Raw genomic sequence first — 14,096 nt, forward strand, 5'->3', positions numbered from 1 at the left:
TTCCGGCTGTCAGATCTAAGCTGTTGTTTCACTGTCAGCTGTGTCTCTTCCGTTGCAGCCAGGTGGGCCACGCTGCTCCAAAGGAGCTCACAAGCTGAGTTGCAAGGGAGGTATTGAGAGGACAGGGATGGCTACAACGTGCTGCAAACTGAGTGAGGGTCCCCACAATCCTCAGCAAAGGTCTGTGGCGTGCAAGTGGGGAGTAGAGGGCCCCCAAGTTCCAAAGGAAGGGAGGTACTCGGGAGCTAAAGCCCTTGGCTGCTTTGGTAGCAGCTGCAGGTGGCAGCTCGTCCACAGTGCACTTCGAATGAGGTCATATGAGCGGGACTCGGGAAATGGCTCCGAAATCCAGAGAAAGGGGTCAGGGTATGTGGGAATCCGGCGGGGGTGGGGGGTGGATGAAGGAAGGTGTCCTTCCTCTCTCCAGTTCAATTTGGTTTGGTGAGTCTCAAAGCTACCAGATGGCACTTCCCAAGTCAGGCCCCCGCAGGAATCAGGGTGGGCTGCGTGCCTCGGCCCCTGCCTCAGGGACAAGCCACACCAGTGGCCTCCCTGAGCTCAAATGGCCGGATCTGGGGGTTCTGTCTGGGTGCACACCTCCTTGCTGTGGCCAAGTTCCCCCCTTCTCTGAGCACCAGCTTCATCCTCTCGAATGAGGACATCGATTGCTACCTTGGCACGTTACTCTCTTCATCCTGTGAAGACTCATTAGGCTTATCCTACAATTACTAGCTGGCCGGAAGAGATATCTCCTGAATCCAGATTAAGCGGGAGTCTCCCAGGCTCATCTGGCATGTCTTCCCTGAAGTCTGCCAAAACCCACACCCTTGCATTTCCAGGGACTCCCCTTAGCCAGCTTGGCAGAAAACCCAGCATGGTTCAAACAAGCTGACAGACAAGCGGGAGAGGACTCACGGGCAGACGGCCTCCCTCAGGTCTCGGGTGGAGCTCTGGGACCACAGCAGCAACGGGCCATCCCAGCCCCTGGGCTCAGCAGTGCCCTCATTCTCAGGCCGGCGGCTCTGCCCTGAGGGGAGCAGGAAGGTCACCAACTGCCGCAGGCGGACCTCAAGCCCCTCCCACTGCTGGAGCCTGACCTCCCCCGGCCCCACCCCTTCCCCTACCCCAGCAGGACGAGAGCTCGTCTTCCCCTGGCTTCCAACGTGAGGCCCGACCCTGGGCCCCGATTGGGCACTGCCCCAGTCCGGAGCCAATCACAGTGGCCAGGGAGGTGGAACGCACCGATTGGCCAGGGCCAGGTCATGTGACCATGCTCCCCAGGAAACTCAAATATTACCAAGATTCCCTAACAAACCAATGAACGAAATTATCCAGTAAAGGCAAACCGAACTTTTTAATGAGGCCAAAGTGACAGAAAAAAAAAAAAAAAGCTTCACAATGAACTGCTCAAGGAAGCTACTAAATAAACTTTCAGAAAAGTTAAGTAGTTTTTTTTTTTTTTTTAATAGGGTGACGGAGAGCTATACCTTTCCCATCTATGTGAATTTAGGTTTAAACTAGATTTCCCTTGGCTATTATATAAGACAAAAAAGCCCACATCACCCCCTTTCACTTCCCCCACCCCCAAAAAGGGTTTTAGTCTATTGAATTTTTGTGTCCTCAGTTGTGTCTGATTCACGGCAACTCACGAACTCTACACAGCCAGGCTCTTCCGTCCATGGAATTCAGGGCAATTTTTTTCTGTCACAGTAAATGCCCACCCTGGGTGATCCAAAGGCAAGGGCTCAGAGGATCCTGAGAGACTAACTCCTTTCAGCTGAGCACAAAGCTGGCTCCTCACTGGGATGCCTGTGGCCTGGGGCTCCCAGAGGGGAGAGCAGCACTCGCCCCACCGTGTGGTCACTGCTGGAAGTGCAGGCTGCTCCTCACTCCCCCTTGACAGTGTCCCTGAGGGCAGAACAGTGTGAATCTACTCAAGGTGGAAACGCAAACTCCGATGCAACCAAACTTCCCACAAGGTCTCCAAAACCACTCAGGAACAGGGAATTGGAAACTGCAGGGCATGACATGAATGCAGATGGAGACTTGACACCTTACATCGAGTTCACTTCCAGTTATCCCTAGACAAAGTTTCCATGAAAACTTGTCACAAATCTAGAAGAACAATGAGCAGAAACCGGACACGTGCTTTGAGTCTTCACACACAAAACTAAAAGGCAGTCCACAAAACAACCCAGAGAATACAGTGGACTTTGCAAAATCAAAGATATCTACTGTGGGAAAGACCTCATGACAAAAGCAAAAGACAGGTCATACATCGCGAGATGAATGAGTGGAAACACAAAGCTTCTCAAGGATGTGTCTCCAAACAGACAAAGAACACCAACACAACAAGCCTGTGAAAACTAGGGAAAGGTCTGAAGGGACACCAGACTGAGGAAGACACACACAGAGTATCCCGGATGATGTCCAGCACAGAGGGCCTGAAGAAACAACAGTCTAGTTGCACTCCCTCGGGCCTGTGTGACCCTGGATGAGGCCTCTGTTTCCCGGTGGCTCTGAGAGATGGACAGGGAGGAAGGGGAAGAGAAATCACTTGCATTTCTAATACTCACAGCAAAGTCTTCCAATGAGAAGGGAATTATCACCCCCACTGACAATGCCATTCACTGAAGTGATACCCACGAGTCCATCTAACCCAGAAGGGAAGGAAGGACCTGTTCTCACAAAACGGCGAGAGATGGAAGAAGGAAGATCAAGCCCACACCAATCGCTGCAAAGAGAAGCTGTGCTCAGGGCTTGAAAGAATTCCTATTGGGAAAATGATGTCACAGCCCCACAAGGCAATCCACAGCTTCGATGCTACTCCTCCCAAAATGCCAATGCATTTTCGCACCGAACAAAGAATTGCAACAGGGGTTTCGGAAACAGAAAAGAGCCTAAATTGTCAATACAATCCGACGAAAAAGCCCCGATACGGACATCCAAGGTTGTGTGAAAGGAAATTAGACGAGCAAACTAGGATCCTCAGGAGAGTATCGGAGAAGGCGATGGCGACCCACTCCAGTACTCTTGCCTGGAAAGTGCCCTGGACAGAGGAGCCTGGTAGGCTGCAGGCCATGGGGTCGCGCAGAGTCAGACACGACTGAAGTGACTTAGCCGCAGCGGCAGCAGCAGGACAGTATGCTATTGGGAATACAACAACACACACAGATCCAGATCGATGGAATCAAGTTGAGGGTCCAGAAACAAACCCCGGCATCCATGGTCAACTCGTCTCTGACACAGAAGGGGAGAATATCCAAATGGGAACAAGAAAGCCTCTTCAATCAATGTCCATGGGAAAACCAGACAGCTACATCTGAAGAACGCTATTGGTTTTGATCTCACACCACCTCAATATCGGGGAAAACCCTCACCCTAAAGGCTGATGTCATGAGATAGCTAGAAAGAAGCGTAGGTCAAAGGCTCCTTAACATCAGAGTCTCCTTGCCATTTGCTGGGCGGAGGTAGAAATGGGTCTCTTCAAGTAAGGGAAAGAGGGAAACGAAGTACACCAATGGGTTTCCATCCAATGGAACCTCTTCACAACAGAGAAGCTAAGCATTCACAAATGCAAAAGATAGGAAACGGAACATGAGAGACTCCTTGCAAGTGGTGTATCTGAGAAGGGGTTCATATGGAAAGAGACGAAGAATGCACAGCACTCAGATTCCAAGAAACACCACCACCACCCTTGACCCTTCCCCCATGACCAACTCCGACCTAAAGCCTTTCTCTCCCTCTAACCTATCCCTAAAACATAACCCTCATCTAATCATATACATGTGCATTCCTAGCATCCATCCATCCACACACGAGAGAGAAAGAGGAAGACACAGACTGAATCGAGAAAGGAAAAGAGAGGGACACAGCCAGAGAGAGACACGGAACCAAAGAGAGGAAAGGAGTCGATGGCCCAGACTTTTCATCACTCTGTCTCGAAGGTAGAAGCAATGACAGCGCCCATCCACCCCAGAAGGGGGAAAAGGACGGAAGGTTTGGAGAGGAAAAGACAAGAACCCAGGGATCCATTAGAAGCTCAGCCACCCGCAGAAGCCGAGCTGGGACACTTGAACAGAATCTCAATGCAAACAGAGGACCAGAAAGTTGGCTACTCTTTTCTATAAGAGAGGGAGACCTTCGAGTCTTCCTTTCGGTGCTCCAACTTGGATGCGGGGTCTCAAAACAGTCAGGAGGGGGAGTGCCTTTTCCTGGGTTCCACGGCGCATCCAGGCCTCGTTCTGCCCCATTCTGTGCTGTGTCAGCCCTGGATGGAGTCTTTCTTTCTGAAGTCTCAGCGCACAAGCTCCACGTGATATCGGCCCCAGGTGGAAAGGCATGGAGCTGCTCGTAGGCCGCCAGACCTAGGAAACAGATGGGAGAATGACCCCCTCTCTGCAGATGGAGAGACTGGGGAAACCCTGAGGGGCATATGCTTGTCCAGGGCCACACCACTTATGAGAAGAAGGAGCCTGGTCTGAGAGCAGCGGGGTCCTCGGAGCTCAGGCCCTGGCTGCACCCAGGCCTCCCCAGGGCTGTGGGCTGGGCTGTGTGGCTGTCACTGTGCCTGCACATGGCCTAAGGGGGGTGGTCGAGCAGTCAGAAACCCAGAGATTCCCTTGGGAAGTTTTGGGGAAGGGACCTCAGCACGAACCCCAGGAAATGATGTCACCTGCCGGCAACAGAACCCAACAGAACCCGCAACCCGGGTATCCAGGCCTCCAGAGCGGAGAGGAGCCCCCAGCCAGATCACTTGCTGCCAGGATGTTCTGCTGTTTGCCCCTGCCCAGAGCCCGGGGCCGCAGGAGAGCTCACAGGCAGTGTGCGTGGGCACCCTGTCGACGTTGGCTCAGGGCACCCCCGAGAGGCCTCTGGCCCTTTGCCCGGAGAAACAGAAAGGTAACACGGGGAGCCCCAGGCCGGGCCAGGCCACCTCTCCCATGCCACCCGGAAACACCGGGTCCTTTGCCTGTGTGTGTGGATGCGGGTTTCTCGGGGTGTGTCTCCCTCAAGGAAGCCCAGGCGGATGTGGGGTCAGAAGCCTGCGGACAAGTTGTGTCCACACCCCAGGGGAGAGCAGGCTGGGTGGGATGGGGAGAGTGCGGGCAGCGCCGGCCGCCCAGGCTGACCTCACACCCTCAGGTGGGTCTCTTTCCTCCCGGGTGGGGATGTGAGCAGACACACGTCTCTGACCCTTCTGGGAAGAGAAGTTCGAGCAGGCAGAAGCAGCGGCTCCACTGGCCGGGCCCAGCTCGGAAAACTCCCAGCACGGCTGGCTGACGGTCACTGTCGTTGCAGAGCTTCCCACGTGATGAGGCCGAGGACGGGGACACCCCGTCCACCTCCTGGAGGGAGGGGTCGGAGCACCACCCCCCCGCCCGTGAGGCCCAGTGCAGGCTCCAGGTGAGCGTGCCCACGGAGGCATCAGCCCCACCGGGGGCGAAGCGGAGGCGGGGAAGGCCTGCTGCCGAGACACCGCCCAGGATACACCCGGCGGCCCAGTCTGAGGCTGCCACGGAGCTCAGCACACCCGGCTCCGACCCAGAGTCCCGAGAACCCCGGCCTCTGAGGCAGCAGGAGGACCTGGAGCCCAGCACGCCAGAGCACAGAGGTGAGGACGCTGGGGCTGGTGCACGGGAGTGTGTGGGGAGGGGGTGCTGAGCTACACAGGGACGAGTCCCCGAAAGATGCTGCTGGGCCTGCAGCAAGCGCTGGCCTCACACCCCCACCCCCATCTTGCACACTTCAGTCCCAAAAGACATCCGACGCTGGGTATTCTTTGGGAATCTCTTGGAAGCTTTCTGTCCCGGGATACGCACATGCCAAGGCTGGCCTGTGGGTAAACTTTGCTTCTCCCCCAGCTCTAGCACTGGCCTCCAACTGGAACCAGGCTCCACTTCCCAGACCTGTCCCTACAGAGGTGGTGGCTCCAGGTGCAGGACCCAGGAATCCACCGAGGGCAGATGGAGAACCGAGACTTGCCCTCGCAGAGACACCAGGCCAGCTGGGTACTGGCCAGCACACCGGGCAGATCGGATCTCCGTGCCTGCAGGACCCCCAGCTCCAGGCACTGATGTCCCACCCCCTCAGCGAGAACCTCCACCTCCACGTGCACCTGTACCTGCTCGGGCTTTGGCAGGAGAACCCGAGGCAGAGGAGGAGTCACCGCCTCGGAAGGGAGAGCCTGCCCTGGCTCCCGCGCAACACCCAGACGCCGACGATGACTCACCCGCCCCTGCAGGAAGAACGAGCCCCCGCTCTGGACAGAGACCCAGAGCCCTTGCCGGAAACACCACGTCCAGGGCAGCGGTCGGCTCTGCAGCCTCCATCCCTGTCTGCTCACCGTGGACGCCGGCAACTCGTTCTGCCCCCAGGGGACATGGAGTTCCTTTCCCCTGAACTGCTTTGCATTTGGTTTGTTTCCACCTTTCTGGTGATGTTTTATTTTTTGTATGGTTTCGTGTATTTCTGTTGGTTAAGTTGGGATTAGTAAACTTTTTCATCATTGTTGCAATTTGGGAACACTGTTGTGTAACTCTGGTGATACTGTGTTACCATCACCACTTTGTAGTTGCAGACCCCTTCCATCTTTATGCCCCACCCGCCAACAAAGCCTGGATTCAAGGCAAGCACGCCCTGTTCATCCCTCCCCCCCCGATCCTGAACACAATTTCATCTTTTCTTTCTGCATTCCTTCCTATATTCTTGGTGTCCCCAATCAATGCCTCTCAGTGAAATGACTGAAGGAGTTTTTTTCGGACTCTCCACCTACTGTAAGACTCCATTGGAGAGTTCTCATTTTTATGTCCTTTGAAGTAGCCTTTGATAGCTGAAAGGACGGTGTACGTCCTTTCAAGATATCATGTGCCAAACGAAGCCCTTTTGGCAAATGCCATCATTATCTCCAGGCAGGCATTGCTGTTTGAAGGGTGACATCTCAGCCAGAAGGCAGAGGCTGAGCTCCTCTTGTTGCACCAGCTCCCAAAAGAAGCCAAGAAAGGGAGCTGGAACAACAAACCACCCCAACGCCCAGGAAAGCGTTCTTCACGACAGAAGGCTAGAAAATGACCCAACAACCTTGTGGCCCAGAACCCCTCTAGAAAAATCACTGTTCCATAAAAAAGAGAAACACATGGGAAGTTCCAAGGAGAGGCAATGCCCACGGCCAGTGTACTTTAGAGACAGCCTGACCGCTCCGGGGAAGACACGCACCGACGGAACCCCTTGGGAAACAGCAGTGATAGTCCTCACCGTCGTAAGGGTTTCCTCTGGGGACAACCTGCCCTGGGCACCACATGAGGGAGCAGACCGGCTTCTCTTCCTCTGCCCCCACACCATTCACTCATGAAGGCAGCTCAGGTGTTCTCATGCCCTGCCTGCCTGCCTGCCTGCCTGGCTCATCCGTGAGCTGTGCCCACCTCCAGGGCAGGACTCCACCTTCTCCTCTCTGTGTACCGTGAATCTGCACACAGTGGGCTTTCAGAACCTTAGGAGACTTGAGCCATTCCTACTCGAGCCAGAACCCTCCCCAGGAAGGAAAACAGCTGTGGAGTCATTTTGGCCCCAGCACTGGTTCCCAAACCCTGGCGGCTCCTACAGCCTCTACGGTGTGAAGAGGGAGGTCCCTTCTGACAGAGCTTTCCGGCTGTCAGATCTAAGCTGTTGTTTCACTGTCAGCTGTGTCTCTTCCGTTGCAGCCAGGTGGGCCACGCTGCTCCAAAGGAGCTCACAAGCTGAGTTGCAAGGGAGGTATTGAGAGGACAGGGATGGCTACAACGTGCTGCAAACTGAGTGAGGGTCCCCACAATCCTCAGCAAAGGTCTGTGGCGTGCAAGTGGGGAGTAGAGGGCCCCCAAGTTCCAAAGGAAGGGAGGTACTCGGGAGCTAAAGCCCTTGGCTGCTTTGGTAGCAGCTGCAGATGGCAGCTCGTCCACAGTGCACTTCGAATGAGGTCATATGAGCGGGACTCGGGAAATGGCTCCGAAATCCAGAGAAAGGGGTCAGGGTATGTGGGAATCCGGCGGGGGTGGGGGGTGGATGAAGGAAGGTGTCCTTCCTCTCTCCAGTTCAATTTGGTTTGGTGAGTCTCAAAGCTACCAGATGGCACTTCCCAAGTCAGGCCCCCGCAGGAATCAGGGTGGGCTGCGTGCCTCGGCCCCTGCCTCAGGGACAAGCCACACCAGTGGCCTCCCTGAGCTCAAATGGCCGGATCTGGGGGTTCTGTCTGGGTGCACACCTCCTTGCTGTGGCCAAGTTCCCCCCTTCTCTGAGCACCAGCTTCATCCTCTCGAATGAGGACATCGATTGCTACCTTGGCACGTTACTCTCTTCATCCTGTGAAGACTCATTAGGCTTATCCTACAATTACTAGCTGGCCGGAAGAGATATCTCCTGAATCCAGATTAAGCGGGAGTCTCCCAGGCTCATCTGGCATGTCTTCCCTGAAGTCTGCCAAAACCCACACCCTTGCATTTCCAGGGACTCCCCTTAGCCAGCTTGGCAGAAAACCCAGCATGGTTCAAACAAGCTGACAGACAAGCGGGAGAGGACTCACGGGCAGACGGCCTCCCTCAGGTCTCGGGTGGAGCTCTGGGACCACAGCAGCAACGGGCCATCCCAGCCCCTGGGCTCAGCAGTGCCCTCATTCTCAGGCCGGCGGCTCTGCCCTGAGGGGAGCAGGAAGGTCACCAACTGCCGCAGGCGGACCTCAAGCCCCTCCCACTGCTGGAGCCTGACCTCCCCCGGCCCCACCCCTTCCCCTACCCCAGCAGGACGAGAGCTCGTCTTCCCCTGGCTTCCAACGTGAGGCCCGACCCTGGGCCCCGATTGGGCACTGCCCCAGTCCGGAGCCAATCACAGTGGCCAGGGAGGTGGAACGCACCGATTGGCCAGGGCCAGGTCATGTGACCATGCTCCCCAGGAAACTCAAATATTACCAAGATTCCCTAACAAACCAATGAACGAAATTATCCAGTAAAGGCAAACCGAACTTTTTAATGAGGCCAAAGTGACAGAAAAAAAAAAAAAAAGCTTCACAATGAACTGCTCAAGGAAGCTACTAAATAAACTTTCAGAAAAGTTAAGTAGTTTTTTTTTTTTTTTTAATAGGGTGACGGAGAGCTATACCTTTCCCATCTATGTGAATTTAGGTTTAAACTAGATTTCCCTTGGCTATTATATAAGACAAAAAAGCCCACATCACCCCCTTTCACTTCCCCCACCCCCAAAAAGGGTTTTAGTCTATTGAATTTTTGTGTCCTCAGTTGTGTCTGATTCACGGCAACTCACGAACTCTACACAGCCAGGCTCTTCCGTCCATGGAATTCAGGGCAATTTTTTTCTGTCACAGTAAATGCCCACCCTGGGTGATCCAAAGGCAAGGGCTCAGAGGATCCTGAGAGACTAACTCCTTTCAGCTGAGCACAAAGCTGGCTCCTCACTGGGATGCCTGTGGCCTGGGGCTCCCAGAGGGGAGAGCAGCACTCGCCCCACCGTGTGGTCACTGCTGGAAGTGCAGGCTGCTCCTCACTCCCCCTTGACAGTGTCCCTGAGGGCAGAACAGTGTGAATCTACTCAAGGTGGAAACGCAAACTCCGATGCAACCAAACTTCCCACAAGGTCTCCAAAACCACTCAGGAACAGGGAATTGGAAACTGCAGGGCATGACATGAATGCAGATGGAGACTTGACACCTTACATCGAGTTCACTTCCAGTTATCCCTAGACAAAGTTTCCATGAAAACTTGTCACAAATCTAGAAGAACAATGAGCAGAAACCGGACACGTGCTTTGAGTCTTCACACACAAAACTAAAAGGCAGTCCACAAAACAACCCAGAGAATACAGTGGACTTTGCAAAATCAAAGATATCTACTGTGGGAAAGACCTCATGACAAAAGCAAAAGACAGGTCATACATCGCGAGATGAATGAGTGGAAACACAAAGCTTCTCAAGGATGTGTCTCCAAACAGACAAAGAACACCAACACAACAAGCCTGTGAAAACTAGGGAAAGGTCTGAAGGGACACCAGACTGAGGAAGACACACACAGAGTATCCCGGATGATGTCCAGCACAGAGGGCCTGAAGAAACAACAGTCTAGTTGCACTCCCTCGGGCCTGTGTGACCCTGGATGAGGCCTCTGTTTCCCGGTGGCTCTGAGAGATGGACAGGGAGGAAGGGGAAGAGAAATCACTTGCATTTCTAATACTCACAGCAAAGTCTTCCAATGAGAAGGGAATTATCACCCCCACTGACAATGCCATTCACTGAAGTGATACCCACGAGTCCATCTAACCCAGAAGGGAAGGAAGGACCTGTTCTCACAAAACGGCGAGAGATGGAAGAAGGAAGATCAAGCCCACACCAATCGCTGCAAAGAGAAGCTGTGCTCAGGGCTTGAAAGAATTCCTATTGGGAAAATGATGTCACAGCCCCACAAGGCAATCCACAGCTTCGATGCTATTCCTCCCAAAATGCCAATGCATTTTGGCACCGAACAAAGAATTGCAACAGGGGTTTCGGAAACAGAAAAGAGCCTAAATTGTCAATACAATCCGACGAAAAAGCCCCGATACGGACATCCAAGGTTGTGTGAAAGGAAATTAGACGAGCAAACTAGGATCCTCAGGAGAGTATCGGAGAAGGCGATGGCGACCCACTCCAGTACTCTTGCCTGGAAAGTGCCCTGGACAGAGGAGCCTGGTAGGCTGCAGGCCATGGGGTCGCGCAGAGTCAGACACGACTGAAGTGACTTAGCCGCAGCGGCAGCAGCAGGACAGTATGCTATTGGGAATACAACAACACACACAGATCCAGATCGATGGAATCAAGTTGAGGGTCCAGAAACAAACCCCGGCATCCATGGTCAACTCGTCTCTGACACAGAAGGGGAGAATATCCAAATGGGAACAAGAAAGCCTCTTCAATACATGTCCATGGGAAAACCAGACAGCTACATCTGAAGAACGCTATTGGTTTTGATCTCACACCACCTCAATATCGGGGAAAACCCTCACCCTAAAGGCTGATGTCATGAGATAGCTAGAAAGAAGCGTAGGTCAAAGGCTCCTTAACATCAGAGTCTCCTTGCCATTTGCTGGGCGGAGGTAGAAATGGGTCTCTTCAAGTAAGGGAAAGAGGGAAACGAAGTACACCAATGGGTTTCCATCCAATGGAACCTCTTCACAACAGAGAAGCTAAGCATTCACAAATGCAAAAGATAGGAAACGGAACATGAGAGACTCCTTGCAAGTGGTGTATCTGAGAAGGGGTTCATATGGAAAGAGACGAAGAATGCACAGCACTCAGATTCCAAGAAACACCACCACCACCCTTGACCCTTCCCCCATGACCAACTCCGACCTAAAGCCTTTCTCTCCCTCTAACCTATCCCTAAAACATAACCCTCATCTAATCATATACATGTGCATTCCTAGCATCCATCCATCCACACACGAGAGAGAAAGAGGAAGACACAGACTGAATCGAGAAAGGAAAAGAGAGGGACACAGCCAGAGAGAGACACGGAACCAAAGAGAGGAAAGGAGTCGATGGCCCAGACTTTTCATCACTCTGTCTCGAAGGTAGAAGCAATGACAGCGCCCATCCACCCCAGAAGGGGGAAAAGGACGGAAGGTTTGGAGAGGAAAAGACAAGAACCCAGGGATCCATTAGAAGCTCAGCCACCCGCAGAAGCCGAGCTGGGACACTTGAACAGAATCTCAATGCAAACAGAGGACCAGAAAGTTGGCTACTCTTTTCTATAAGAGAGGGAGACCTTCGAGTCTTCCTTTCGGTGCTCCAACTTGGATGCGGGGTCTCAAAACAGTCAGGAGGGGGAGTGCCTTTTCCTGGGTTCCACGGCGCATCCAGGCCTCGTTCTGCCCCATTCTGTGCTGTGTCAGCCCTGGATGGAGTCTTTCTTTCTGAAGTCTCAGCGCACAAGCTCCACGTGATATCGGCCCCAGGTGGAAAGGCATGGAGCTGCTCGTAGGCCGCCAGACCTAGGAAACAGATGGGAGAATGACCCCCTCTCTGCAGATGGAGAGACTGGGGAAACCCTGAGGGGCATATGCTTGTCCAGGGCCACACCACTTATGAGAAGAAGGAGCCTGGTCTGAGAGCAGCGGGGTCCTCGGAGCTCAGGCCCTGGCTGCACCCAGGCCTCCCCAGGGCTGTGGGCTGGGCTGTGTGGCTGTCACTGTGCCTGCACATGGCCTAAGGGGGGTGGTCGAGCAGTCAGAAACCCAGAGATTCCCTTGGGAAGTTTTGGGGAAGGGACCTCAGCACGAACCCCAGGAAATGATGTCACCTGCCGGCAACAGAACCCAACAGAACCCGCAACCCGGGTATCCAGGCCTCCAGAGCGGAGAGGAGCCCCCAGCCAGATCACTTGCTGCCAGGATGTTCTGCTGTTTGCCCCTGCCCAGAGCCCGGGGCCGCAGGAGAGCTCACAGGCAGTGTGCGTGGGCACCCTGTCGACGTTGGCTCAGGGCACCCCCGAGAGGCCTCTGGCCCTTTGCCCGGAGAAACAGAAAGGTAACACGGGGAGCCCCAGGCCGGGCCAGGCCACCTCTCCCATGCCACCCGGAAACACCGGGTCCTTTGCCTGTGTGTGTGGATGCGGGTTTCTCGGGGTGTGTCTCCCTCAAGGAAGCCCAGGCGGATGTGGGGTCAGAAGCCTGCGGACAAGTTGTGTCCACACCCCAGGGGAGAGCAGGCTGGGTGGGATGGGGAGAGTGCGGGCAGCGCCGGCCGCCCAGGCTGACCTCACACCCTCAGGTGGGTCTCTTTCCTCCCGGGTGGGGATGTGAGCAGACACACGTCTCTGACCCTTCTGGGAAGAGAAGTTCGAGCAGGCAGAAGCAGCGGCTCCACTGGCCGGGCCCAGCTCGGAAAACTCCCAGCACGGCTGGCTGACGGTCACTGTCGTTGCAGAGCTTCCCACGTGATGAGGCCGAGGACGGGGACACCCCGTCCACCTCCTGGAGGGAGGGGTCGGAGCACCACCCCCCCGCCCGTGAGGCCCAGTGCAGGCTCCAGGTGAGCGTGCCCACGGAGGCATCAGCCCCACCGGGGGCGAAGCGGAGGCGGGGAAGGCCTGCTGCCGAGACACCGCCCAGGATACACCCGGCGGCCCAGTCTGAGGCTGCCACGGAGCTCAGCACACCCGGCTCCGACCCAGAGTCCCGAGAACCCCGGCCTCTGAGGCAGCAGGAGGACCTGGAGCCCAGCACGCCAGAGCACAGAGGTGAGGACGCTGGGGCTGGTGCACGGGAGTGTGTGGGGAGGGGGTGCTGAGCTACACAGGGACGAGTCCCCGAAAGATGCTGCTGGGCCTGCAGCAAGCGCTGGCCTCACACCCCCACCCCCATCTTGCACACTTCAGTCCCAAAAGACATCCGACGCTGGGTATTCTTTGGGAATCTCTTGGAAGCTTTCTGTCCCGGGATACGCACATGCCAAGGCTGGCCTGTGGGTAAACTTTGCTTCTCCCCCAGCTCTAGCACTGGCCTCCAACTGGAACCAGGCTCCACTTCCCAGACCTGTCCCTACAGAGGTGGTGGCTCCAGGTGCAGGACCCAGGAATCCACCGAGGGCAGATGGAGAACCGAGACTTGCCCTCGCAGAGACACCAGGCCAGCTGGGTACTGGCCAGCACACCAGGCAGATCGGATCTCCGTGCCTGCAGGACCCCCAGCTCCAGGCTCTGATGTCCCACCCCCTCAGCGAGAACCTCCACTTCCACGTGCACCTGTACCTGCTCGGGCTTTGGCAGGAGAACCCGAGGCAGAGGAGGAGTCACCGCCTCGGCAGGGAGAGCCTGCCCTGGCTCCCGCGCAACACCCAGACGCCGACGATGACTCACCCGCCCCTGCAGGAAGAACGAGCCCCCGCTCTGGACAGAGACCCAGAGCCCTTGCCGGAAACACCACGTCCAGGGCAGCGGTCGGCTCTGCAGCCTCCATCCCTGTCTGCTCACCGTGGACGCCGGCAACTCGTTCTGCCCCCAGGGGACATGGAGTTCCTTTCCCCTGAACTGCTTTGCATTTGGTTTGTTTCCACCTTTCTGGTGATGTTTTATTGTTTG

The 14,096-nt window shown here is 55.2% G+C and overlaps 1 protein-coding gene and 1 long non-coding RNA gene across 2 annotated transcripts in view; one reads left to right on the top strand and one right to left on the bottom strand.

The window, feature by feature from the left end:
* The window catches only part of LOC145517947 (uncharacterized), a 144,860-nt gene that overhangs the window by 97,983 nt on the left and 32,781 nt on the right, over nucleotides 1-14,096 (bottom strand). Inside the window, exons 10-13 of the long non-coding RNA XR_014062433.1 lie at nucleotides 11,784-12,009; nucleotides 8,558-8,669; nucleotides 4,142-4,367; nucleotides 916-1,027 (exon numbers count right to left, since the gene is read on the bottom strand). This is a non-coding gene — a long non-coding RNA (uncharacterized LOC145517947). The remainder of the gene's footprint in view (nucleotides 1-915; nucleotides 1,028-4,141; nucleotides 4,368-8,557; nucleotides 8,670-11,783; nucleotides 12,010-14,096) is intronic.
* Nucleotides 4,733-6,517, top strand: LOC145517937 (uncharacterized). Its single transcript, XM_081521276.1, has 3 exons — nucleotides 4,733-4,902; nucleotides 5,302-5,614; nucleotides 5,865-6,517. Exons 1-3 carry the CDS (start codon nucleotides 4,768-4,770, stop codon nucleotides 6,491-6,493), a joined length of 1,077 nt encoding a protein of 358 aa, XP_081377402.1. The 5' UTR covers nucleotides 4,733-4,767; the 3' UTR covers nucleotides 6,494-6,517.

This window comes from Giraffa tippelskirchi, chromosome 8, assembly GCF_054371585.1.
Source record: "Giraffa tippelskirchi isolate mGirTip1 chromosome 8, T2T-mGirTip1v1.2.pri, whole genome shotgun sequence".
Lineage (NCBI taxonomy): Eukaryota > Metazoa > Chordata > Mammalia > Artiodactyla > Giraffidae > Giraffa > Giraffa tippelskirchi.